Genomic DNA, 12,288 nt, shown 5'->3' with positions numbered 1-12,288 from the left:
CACACACACACACGGACAGAAGAAGAAGAGGAATCCCTCCTTTTCAAATGGAGCAGCCGCCCAGTGCGTCAGTAACCTGATTACCCCAGCTCCCAGTCTGAATAAGGCCGGTCTTTGGGATCCTCTCGTCCTCTGATCCACTTCTCAGATCGGTCCTCCTGGAGAGTCCGGAAACAAGCTCAGGACAAGACGGGCGCAAAGAACCTCGAGGACGGAAAGCACCGCGGCTAAGAGGCCGCTCAAAGGAGGAGTTTTAATGGAATCCCCTCAGACATTAATTCAGCTTTATGATGCTGCTCTCCTTTTTTAGATTTGCTTTGGGAATTTTCTCCTGATATCCAATTATATTACCACATTACTGCGAGGTTACTCAGACAAGAATATCAGACAGTGTGAATGCGGGAAAGTGAATCGTAAAAGTTAGAGTTGAGAGGATAAAGGGGGGGGGGGGGCTTTGGGGCAGCCAGGCACTGAGGGGAGGGCAACAGGATACAACTACTGGGTGGACCGGGATGATTGTTTCTGAGCACAACAGATCTCTCACTTCCTCGCTTCCTTCCCTCAAACGAGGAGCTCTCTGCGTGAGTTGGAGGCAAGTTCTCGGAGTCTCCTTGCGCTTCGTTAATCGGTGTCTTTCAGCGCCGCATAAGACCCTGGATCCCCCTCTGGACGGACGTAACGCGTCACATCGCTGTGGGAAGGCGAGGAACCTGAGCTGCACTCGGCGGCTCCGAAACAATGGCGGAGTGCACACAGGACGTCAAGGAGGACTCCGCGGCGGCGGTCCGAGTCAGACCCGCGGACCTGGGTCCGACTCGAAGCTTGTCCAAGTCGGACTCTGACTTGTTTGCGTCGCCACTCGGAGAGGAGGACGGAGGTCTGGCCGGCCGCTGTGGGTCCGTGTCCGACTGCAGCTCGGGGCGGCCGTCCACGGAGCGCATGTCTTCCTTCGCCTCCGAGTGGGATGAGGTAACACTCCAGCTCTGGGGATGGGAAACAAGTGGGAGGGTGTGTAGATGAAAGAGGGAGGGGCTACTGTCGGCGTGAAGGCCCGGTCAGGCTTTCAAGTAGAGTGTGTTAATGTCCTGAAGAGAGAGAGAGAGAGAGAGTGTGTGGGGGGGAAAAGAGAAAGAAATGGGAGGCAGCATATTTACCTTCGCATTGAAAATGCGGAAGGTTATGTTTTGATTGCCGTATATTTATTTATTTATTTATTTATTTGTATGCGTGTTATTCGCATGACAAAAAAAGTTTTAAACCGAATCGCATGAAATTTGGTGGGATGATTTGTTATTATCCGGGGACCATTTGATTAGATTTTGGGATCGATCGGGTCAAAGGTCAAGGTCATGAAAAAGGTCAACATCTTCTTGAATCCCATGAAATTTGATGGGATGATTGGTTATTATCCGGGGACCATTTGATTAGACTTTGGGATCGATCGGGTCAAAGGTCAAGGTCATGAAAAGGTCAAACTCTTCTTTTTACCATAGCTTGGTCAATTTTTATCCAATTGGCATGCAACTAATGCCAAAATGTTCATAATGCAATGCCCAATCTTGTGAAATGCGAAGTATGCGCTCTACCGAGTGCCCATTCTAGTTTATTTATTTGTATGCGTGTTATTCGCAGAACTCAAAAAGCATTGAACCGAATCGCATGAAATTTGGTGGGATGATTGTTTATTATCCGGGGACCAGTTGATTAGATTTTGGGATCGATCGGGTCAAAGGTCAAGGTCAAAGGTCATGAACAGGTCAAAATGTTCTTGAATCGCATGCAATTTGGTGGGATGATTGTTTATTATCCGGGGACCATTTGATTAGATTTTGGGATCAATCGGGTCAAAGGTCAAGGTCACGGAAAGGTCAAACTCTTTTTTTTTACCATAGCACGATACATTTTTGTCCAATTGGCATGCAACTAATGCCAAAATGTTCATAATACAATGCCCAATCTTGTGATATGCGAAGGTATGCGCTCTACCGAGTGCCCGTTCTAGTTTAAGAGATAGAAAGGAAGGAAGGAAGCAAGGAGTCCAGAAGCAGTGATAGACCGTAGTAACCTTGCCCATGCCGTTGGCATAGTGCCGGTGGGTGAGTGCTTGAATGCACGAATGGCCTCCCGGCAGCAGCCCTGGCATCTAAGACTAATTGGGCTTGTGCTGTCATTCCACATCCGCTCTTCACGAGTCTCAGGGGCCCGACCCACGCATCCACCGTCTCCTCCTGCACTCCTCTGGCTCCTTCGCTCCGTCTCACGCCATCGACTTTCAGCCCAGTGTGAGAAATCCCTCCCCCTCCTCCCTTATCCCCAAAAACCTGAACTTGTGATTTGGGGGCTCTTTGGAGCGTCAACGCTGAAACTCTGCAGAGACCCTGACGGATTTTTATATCGTACCAAAACATCCAGACGTACTTAAATAGTCACAACCTTGAGAGGGCAACAGCTGATGTTGTATAACGCCGAATATTATCATAGTGCACAGCTTAAAGGCAACATTATGTGATTTTAAAAAAAAAACGTCGACAGCATATTTCTGGTATTTAATCCCCAACCCAAAGATCCCAAAAATGTAAGATCTTATTCAGAATATTAGGTTGAGATTTGGCATACTGCAATATTTTGATATCTTGGCGAGCAACTTGTTGTAAATAACAGTGAAAACAATTCACATCGATCTACTTTGACATCCAAAAGTTGAGCAGAATTGAGCAGAAGTTCTGAATACATTCATATTCATATAAGTAATTCATCCTGGAAACCTTTTAGATTAGATTAGATATTCCTTTATCAGTCCCACAGTGGGGGTGCATAGAGGATATCTACTGTAATACTAAATAATAAACGTCCGTGAATATATGGGGCTTAATGGCACATCTAAATATATTATTTTATAATAGTTTTCCGGCAGAATTACAACATAATTACATACTCAGCCAACTTTGAAACAATATTTAGATCATAATTAAGGCCGGTAAACTTCACAGAAAACAAGATTGTTCACCTAAATGAAGGAGACATTTTGTAATTGCTCTTATATCCTCAGAATTGGACTCTTGACCCCATTTTATTCTGGCTAAAGCCATATTGGTCTCGACTGAGCCTGGTTATCTTTTTTTCGGGGGTCTCGACTCTTTCTTCTTGCTTGTCGTGGTCTCCCAGCGGCCTGAAGGAGCTGCTCTGCTGTCACTACCCTAAAGTCTTCCTCACACGCTGCTCTGAGCTGTCAGGTGCTAGTAATGCTTATTTCCCGTAGTCTGCACTTCGATCGGCGTGTATTTATTTATTTATTTGTATGCGTGTTATTCGCATAAGTAAAAAAGTATTAAACCGAATCGCATGAAATTTGGTGGGATGATTGGTTATTATCCGGGGACCATTTGATTAGATTTTAGGATCGATCGGGTCAAAGGTCAAGGTCAAGGTCATGAGAAGGTCAAAATCTTATTTTTACCATAGAGCGGTCAATTTCTATCCAATTGGCATGCAACTAATGCCAATATGTTCATAATTCAATGCCCAATCTTGTGATATGCGAAGGTATGCGCTCTACCGAGTGCCCGTTCTAGTTCTAGATGTATAGATGTATGCACAAATGTGGTGAAAATGTAAAATACGACTGTATTTTCATAGATTTCATTTGTTTTTACTGCTGTACAAGTAATTAATTTAATACAATCATATATTGTTTCAGTTTGAATCATGATTTTAACAAAATGGGGCAACTTCAAAGAACATTTATGTTGTTTCCTGCAGTGGAAAAACAACCAAACAGCAATCACACAAAGCTCACGCTTAGATCGATGCACGACACAAAAACTAAAAAAGAATGAACTTGGTCTTTTCTCCATTTGGAATTGAATTGAAACGAAGAAGACACGTATGAGACTTCAGGGGTTTTAGACGACAGCCCTCTGATGCAATTACGGTCGCATCGAAGGGGTCTGGCTTTTAAACCTCCTTTCAACAAGAGCAGTTGTGTGTGTCCCCAGCTTCCTACCCCGGCATCTTGGACTTTGAGTATGCCTTGTGTGTCCCTCTCTCTGTCATCCCTCCCCGTCTCCAGCCTGCTCTCTGCTCCACCCCTCTGCTCTCTGAAAAAAACTGTTTATTCAGGCCTTGTTGGGTGGGGTGTCCTGTTCTCAAGGGCATCCTGTTTTGCAGCTGCTCTTGAGTGTCTGTTTCTCTTCCAGATTTCAAGGGATTTGTTTGGGTTGGGGATACGTGGGTGTGAGTGAGTGAGTGAGTGTGTGTGTGTGTCCTCTATGTTGTCAACCACCATCGAGCGATCAACCGGCATAAAACATTGAAGTGATGCGCGAGTCTCAGAGGGAGGCCGGGCTTCAGATCGGCTACGTAAGCACATATATGTCAGTGCATGAGCACACAGGAAGCAAAAGTACTGAACACGAACGCTGGTATTCAGATGGTGTTATCATAAAAAAGGAAGTTATGAGATCAAGCGTAACCTTTAAACCCCACTGGCATTTTCAGTGGTATATATACATTTTAAATTGTATTATTTCTGGCAGCTTGTGTAACTGCTGACCATTTTGTGAAAGCACTTGGTTTTCTATTTAAACTTTCAAAGGAAACAAACAGTATTTGTTTTTAACTGTCACAGCCAGCTGTATGCACTTAATAGTCAACATTGTAAGGTGTCCTATTTGTACAGGACTGGATATCTAAGTGTGTGTGTGACACTTAAACTCATGGTTAGCTTTCTGCAGGTGCCATGTGTAATTACAAAGACGTTACGCCATGTTCATCTGTAACTGGTGGCTGCATCTGCACGGTGAGTGTTAATGCCACAGTGGTGGTTCAAGTTTATCATGTCCTCTTTGTCCTGTCAGTATATTCTTTTGACATTTGGCTGAGGTCGTCTTTTTGGATGCTCACTCTTTATCATTCAGATCATATAGCAGGGCTCTCAAGTTTTGAAGACAGGCAAGAGTGACATTTCCATCTGGGTCAAAACCGGGAGATCAGTCCAAGAAGCAAACACGTCCAAAAAGGGGCGGGGCAGAGAATCAGAGGTCAGGGCAGGCCGGCAGGGTCAGAACAGGCAGGTCAGGAATATACACTAATAACGCTGGAGAACTTGACATGAAAACACAAGACAATCTGGCAGAGGACAAGAGCAAGTGAGGGAACCTGAGTAGACAGGGACTAATTAGGGAATGGGCAACAGGTGAGATGGGCATGAAGACCAGGTGAAGGTAATGAGGGACTAACGAGGGAGTGACCAGAGGCAGGTGAAGGGAGTTGGACTGACGAGATGGGAAGCAGCATCTGGAATGAAGTGATAGTTCGTGAGACAGGATGAAAACAATTAATACAAAAAGGAAGGAAGGAGCTAAACTTACAAATACTGTTAATAGGAAAATGTATATCTTGTTCTCCTACAAAACCTTTACTTCTGCATGGCACTTAGCTGTGTGGTAAATGTTAATTATGTTTTCCTAGTTTGAGTTTCAAAGGGTACATCTGTGCAACATTGTGTGTCCAGATAAAGAGCGAAGAATCTGGCTGAAAGAGTGAGACCTTAAAAGTGCACAATAGCTACCTAGCTACATCTTGTAGATGTCAATAATGTACCATCGCTACTATTTCATGTTAACATGGCACAACTCTAAAAGCTTAATCCATTCTCAGTGTAGCTTAGCGTCAATAGCGGTCAATGTAATGTAATCGGTTCTCTCGTCAGACGGCTTTGTAGCTGCTGTGGAACTATTTAACATCCCCGTGTTGACATTGGTGCAAGTTATTTGCAGAAATTGGAAACATGCACCTCTGAAGAACACAAAAATTGATCGCTGAGTGTGAGGCACATCCTCAGCTCTGTTTCCATGGATATTGACACCACGAACAACACATTATATGATAATCTTGCATTTCACTGGCCGTCATATGACCGATGAGAGAAATGGCATCAATGATTAAGATGATTGATGTCTTCGCCACATCTGTTCAATACTCAAAAGGCGAAGGTTAACAGAGCCACATGTTACAGATGCTTCAGTGGCTTCCTTCGTGTGCGTACTCTTAATTTCCCGGCGGTATTCCTTTGGTCATTACACATGCAAGCTTTTAAAGTGCATAGTGTGTGTTTATGTATATGCTGCAACACTCACTAACGGGGCTGTGGTCTTACACAACACAAGCAGATTGGCAACCATAAAGAAAGAATCCATATTTATTATTACGTTACCTTTGGTTTATTGTAATCTTCTATATGTATAGGATTTATACAGATGTTCTAATGTAATCATTTTGAGCGTGTGAAAACAGATATACCGTAGCTCTTATAAACCAACATTAGTTTTCATTAGTCATCTATGCATTTTAATCTGCCGTTATGAAAATGAAATAAATCCAATTTAACAAAAATCTTCTTCATGCTGGTAGATCCAGTTGATGTGGAGGGAATGTTTTCAAAGTACACGTAAGTTGGTTTATAATTCATACGGAGCGCCACGGCAGAGTGAACACATCTCAAGATTTGGTTGGACAGATGAGGTACATGAAAATGAGAGCCGCGGTGATGGTGTTGGTGGGTGGGTGGAGGTAGAGAGGGTGGGGGGGCAGTCCTTTTTCACCTGGCACATTGCCCGTGAAGTTTCTCACCGAGTGCAACACATAGGAAGCCTCATTTCCTCCAACCCGCTGTTAAATGCTGTATTTTCACACATGCAACAGACCGGTTTAAAAGCTTTGTGGCAGCGTAAAAAAAAAAAATACACACCCAGATGTTTGTCAGTTTCAAAAATAGCAAAATGAGGATTTGTATTTAAAGGGGAAGATATGGTGGCTTTCCAGTTTCAAAACGTTCAAGCAATTGTTTTACGTCATCTAGTCAAGCAACGGGTTAAATCTGTCTTTCTTGTTGTGAAGCAGCTTGAGACTGAAATCTGACGAGCTCAGCGACGCTTCACTGTCGGCCGGTTTGACAACTGCATCAATAGCAGCTGCTTGCTAATTACTGTGAGATGTGACTGTTTTGCTTTTGAAAAATCACATTTTGGAGGAAACATATTGCCCAACAGCATTGACTAATCAAGTTGAAGTGCAACGAAATTGTTAAATTATTAATTAAAAAAGCGTAACTATTTACCAAAGAGCATGAGAGTGAATGCATCAGCAGTGAGTGCAACGTTTAGATGTGGCTATATGGATATCTCACGGCCTAAACAGGTGCCGCCAATTTAGGATAACGACCCTCCTGATTGACGCTCCTGCAGGAGGTTCAAGGGGTCATAACAACATTAAATATCAACCTTTTGCAGCATTTGTACGACTTTTGTTTCTCCCCAAAAAAAACAAGGGGCGTTAGGAGCAGGAATGATTGTAGAAACCATTTTCCATTTTTCATAATAGTTGACTTTTAGTTACTTAAATAAGCAATTTCGTGTTGCAGGAACATGAATGTGTGATGTCTCAAAGAACAGCACATCAAATATATATATTTATTTATTTATATGTAATGTATGAATGTGAGGTCCAAGTTTGCCCATTGTGAGGATTTGCTGCTTTTCTTGCTCTCGTGTAATAATTGAATATTTTTTGTTTTTTTTACCATCGGGCCGACATTTAAAGACGTCACCTTGGGCTTTCCGAAATTGTGATGGCATTTAAAAGGTCAAACAATTAATCTAAAATATAATCAGCAGCAGCAGCTGTTAGTTGCAGCCCTACATCTCCTCCATCAGCCACGTATTTAGAGTTTATAAGTCTTACAGGTAGAGAAAGTGAGGTGGGTTGGCACCAGCAGACGTTTATTTTCTCGTAGTGGTTAAAAGTAGCTGGTGATCACTAAATCAATACAAAAACATTAAACACGATGTTCTTTAAAAAATAAACTACAATATTTGACGCTTAGTTCGATAACTGTAAAATTGCATCAAATTCATGTCCCTGTGCCTCGCCTCATTTCCCATAAAGGCCATGATGACTTTACTATGATCATTCTCAGTAGCTTTATTTATGCTGTGTGGTTTCAAAGCTGAAAACAATCATCTAATCACAAGCACTGCTGGATAGAATTATGGGATCTGGGTCTTGTATAGTGAGGAGCTCCTGGCCCATCTGTCTTTATTGACTGATACTGAGTGCTAATCCTGTTTCCAGACCAGCGCCAGTGAGCCAGGCAGCCTTTTGGGTTAGTTTATTATTATATCAGTCATCATTTCCATGATCTCTTCTGCTTTGGGCTCGCTGCCATCATTCATGTGCAGGAGACGTCGGCTCAGTGAACAATATTTTACTCACTATCGCTAAAGCACATTGTTCAAGATTATTTCACGTCATCCGCAATCTTATCTGCTGGCGTGGAGTTTATGCGAAAAAGAAAAATAGGAAGACAGGCAACTGCATGCGGAAAAAAAAGACCACAAGGCGAATTAAGAACTGGACTCAAATATGTCAGTATTTATGCAACATTTTCATTGATCCGTTGATGAACACCACTGCCCCACAATGCAATGCACCCTGGAAATCAAGAAAGCAGCTCAAAGCTTTAAGAAATTGGGGATGGTGAGTCATCTTTAGGAAAATCTTGTAAAACAAAGAAGGGAGTAAAACAGTTTTTTTTCTCTTTTTTTTAAAGTTTAAGTTTCAGTCTCAGTGTGATGATCGACAGCGTATGTCTCGTACAGCTGGCACAAAATCATTTATTGTATTCTGGCTGCATAAAATGTAATATGCTGATTAGCTCACTCTATATAATCAATGTTTAATGTAGAATTGGGACGCAGCTATGGTGTCTGTGTTCTTCAAAGTCCATGGGATAAATCATAAGATGTGGCATCTAGGCTCAATGCACTGTAAGTTCTTTGGCAGCTGGAATTGATTGTCTTTGTAACTACACTACCGTTCAAAATTTGGGGTCATCCAGACAATTTTGTGTCTTCCATGAAAACTCACTTTTATTTATCAAATGAATTGAACATTTCATAGAACATATCTACAAACTTCAAGCTCAAAGGAAGGCCAGTTGTATAGCTTATATCACCAGCATAACTGTTTTCAGCTGTGCTAGCATAATTGCACGGGTTTTCTAATCAGATATTAGTCTTCTAAGGCGATTAGCAAACACAATGTACCATTAGAACACTGGAGTGATAGTTGATGGAAATGGGCCTCTATACACCGATGGAGATATTTCATTAGAAACCAGACACTTCCACCTTGAATATTAATTTACCACATTAACAATGTATAGAGTGTATTTTTGATTAATTTTATGTTATCTTTATTGAAAAAACAGTGCTTTTCTTTGAAAAATAAAGACATTTCTAAGTGACCCCAAACTTTTGAACGGTAGTTCTCATGCAATTGTTGTACAGTTTGATTATGTTTGCACCATTTTTTTGTTTTGTTGCCATTTCTTTCTTTTATTTAATACTTTTGCGGCACATGGTCATTTAAAAAACAAAACAAAAAAAGCAACTGTGCACATGGACCTTTTCGCTGGTTCGATAAATCTGAGAACGTGTGCCAGATAGTTGGTGGTAATAGGCAGAGCAGATTGTCCATTGATCAAAGGGTTGGTAGTTACATGTCAAAGTGTCCTTGGGCGAGACACTGAACCCGATTGTCAGGCCGGCACCCTACGTCCTCGCCTTGGAAAGTTCTTTGGATAAAAGTTTTGCCAAATTTAGATAATTGGAAACATTGCCAATTAATTTAGATTATATTAGAATATTCCATTCCCTGGTTTATTTCAGTTTTTCAGGACTCTTTCATAACTTTTCCCTCGTGGAACAGTGACATGTATATATGCTGTGTATTTTCCAGGGGCAGTGGAGCGTGTAATGAATGTCGATGTAATAAGGCCCGTGGAGGCTGACTGACTCATGGCCGATGTGGAGCTCTTTTAATAAGTTGAATCCATATTGATTCAAGTCAGGAATCGGTTGTAGTTTGGTGGCTTGGTTAAGGATGCAGTCGATGTTTAGAGACGCACCAATACCGATTGATACTGATGCAGATCTGATAGAGGAAACCGTTATTTCAATAAATATTTTCTTTTGCAAAGCAATGTTTAGGTCAAGCCTGATGATGCCTCACCCATTACATAATGATCCCAGTCTCTTCCACGCAGTGACAGGTTATTAATTAAACACCGGTATTGTATCAACAGGTGGTATCAGCCGATACCCAAAGCCCAGGTTTTGGGATCGGAACTCATAAAGTTGGACAGGTGCATCACTATTTATGTAGCTCATTTTATCTTCCTTGGGTCCTTCTGTGTCCAATCAAAAAACAACAATCCCCACATCATTATTTTGACTTTTTAGTCCTTCGAGTTGTACTGGAAAGTGTAAACACAAGACCCATGTAGATCTATTTCTGCAGTTTTTTGGAAGTCTTGCTACTGCATGCAAATGATCTGACTCTAAATTACGAGTTGCTTTCAGATCCCGAATGACAGAAAGCATAAAGATACTTCACTACATCTCTAAGAAAGATATATCTTAACATTTCCTTGGCTCAGTTAGATTTAAAATCTTGTAATTCTTCAAATGTTTTACTTATTTCCATGTTTTGCCACCTGTTTCTGAGTTTGAGAAGAACAAGTCATAATATATGAGGATATGCATAATAAGGCAAATGCTAGGGACAATACAATTGTGTTAAACGTCACCTTACTCTCAGATCTTTTCAAATTAATAACATGTACTTGAAAGGGTGAAACGATAGATAATTTTAATGTGCTTGAGTTGAAGTGCAGATCAACCTGTATTAGCGTGAAAATCACTTCAGGATGTGCAACTATCGCTCAGAGTGGAGCCCCACGGATGTAATACCAGTTCTAACCACACCATCAATTACCCTTTTGTGTGAATAGATCTTCTTCGTTGAATATTTCCATCCTGCTCACAGACATTGAGGTGAAAGGGCTCTCTGAGTCACATTAAGATTTGGCTTGCAGGTCAGTCTAACTGCACCTTTTTCTTTTTGTTTAGAGATTATATTGCAGGCTTTTTTAAATCTTCTCCTTTATTGGACAGTGTTGGTTGAAGATCTGAAGGGAAGGAAGGAGAGAGAGAAACATGTAGCAAAGGGAAGTGGGTTGGAATCAAATCCGGGCTGCCTCTAAGGACTCGTACAAGTCTGCTCCCCAACCTTTCCTTGAATACATCCAACGTGAAGAGCTCAACACTCGATTACACGTACACACACTTGCTGATTTTGGAGGCTGTAGTTTGTGGGGCTGTTGAGGTATGTTTTTTTTGTTTGGGCTAATCTTTTTATTTTTATTATTTATTATTGTTATTATTATCTTTATTATTATTATTATCTTTATTGTTATTATTATTGTCGTTGTTATTATTATTATTAGTATTATCTTTATTTAAAAGGGACCATGTACAGTTAAAACATAAATGCCACCATTTGATGCGCTCTACCTGATCGTAGCTATACAGCTAATTTGCATCTGTCGTCCCTTGACAGATCATAATAAACATAAAACAATAACAACCAGTACAGGATAAGACGCACTACAACATGTGGTAATAAGAACACAAAATACAGAACATTGAAAGAAAGTAATACAAATAATTCTAAGTAATAAAAAACATTCAAAGTAAATAATAAAAAACATTCAAAGTAAGCAATACGAGCCATAATCATTGAGCTCAATGAGTACAGCGCTGACCAGCTTTCCTCACTGATATACATTGGGGGGGGGGGGGGGGGGGGGAGATGCGGGACAATAAAATAGAAACACCTGTCAGGTTCAGCTGCCACCTGCCAGTGTAATATTTTTTTTAACAATGAACTCACAACCTGATTGTCACTTGTCGTCTGCAGCTGTAGTTCAGAGCTGAACCAGATGGAAGGTGAAGATACCGACGGAGCAGTTGTTAGCACCCCCCCCCCCCCCCCCCCCCCCATGACATTCTCAGGGTTAAGTGGGTTTAGCTAATGACTGGATGGAAATGGAAATACTAATGGACCAATTGACCTGAGTTCACGTGTCAACTCTATTTTCATGAACTGGTGCCGGAAAAATCTGTTTGACGTGTTTCACAATAAATTTCTCTTTGGAATAGTATAATAATAAATAATATAAATATATTCTGCATACCCCGAGTAGTCCGTCCCTCGTGCCACACGGCTAGCTAATCGGTGGCCGCTGAATTTCCATGATGTTATACCAATATTTCATCAGTTAACCTACGATGACGCCGGCTTCCCTAGAGGCAGCGTTTTAATAGAATAGAATAGAATAGAATATACACTTTTATTAATCCCCAAGGGGAAATTAGTTCTCTGCAT

General features: G+C 41.3%; 1 protein-coding gene across 7 annotated transcripts in view; it reads left to right on the top strand.

Annotated features, from left to right (window-relative positions):
- Positions 1 to 516: 516 nt before the first annotated feature.
- anks1ab (ankyrin repeat and sterile alpha motif domain containing 1Ab) overlaps positions 517 to 12,288 on the top strand; it is a 40,577-nt gene continuing 28,805 nt past the window's right edge. For 3 of the 7 annotated variants that reach the window (XM_056437038.1, XM_056437034.1, XM_056437033.1), the window contains exon 1: positions 519 to 969. In XM_056437038.1, the coding sequence (XP_056293013.1) occupies positions 739 to 969 (231 nt within the window). In that variant the 5' untranslated portion in view covers positions 519 to 738. Of the gene's footprint in view, positions 970 to 12,288 lie in introns of all 7 variants that reach the window. The other 4 variants (XM_056437037.1, XM_056437032.1, XM_056437035.1 and 1 more) reach the window with 3 other exon arrangements.

Source organism: Pseudoliparis swirei, chromosome 18 (assembly GCF_029220125.1).
Source record: "Pseudoliparis swirei isolate HS2019 ecotype Mariana Trench chromosome 18, NWPU_hadal_v1, whole genome shotgun sequence".
NCBI lineage: Eukaryota > Metazoa > Chordata > Actinopteri > Perciformes > Liparidae > Pseudoliparis > Pseudoliparis swirei.
The sequence above is the reverse complement of the archived record's forward strand: the minus strand, read 5'-3'. Positions and strand labels throughout refer to the sequence as shown.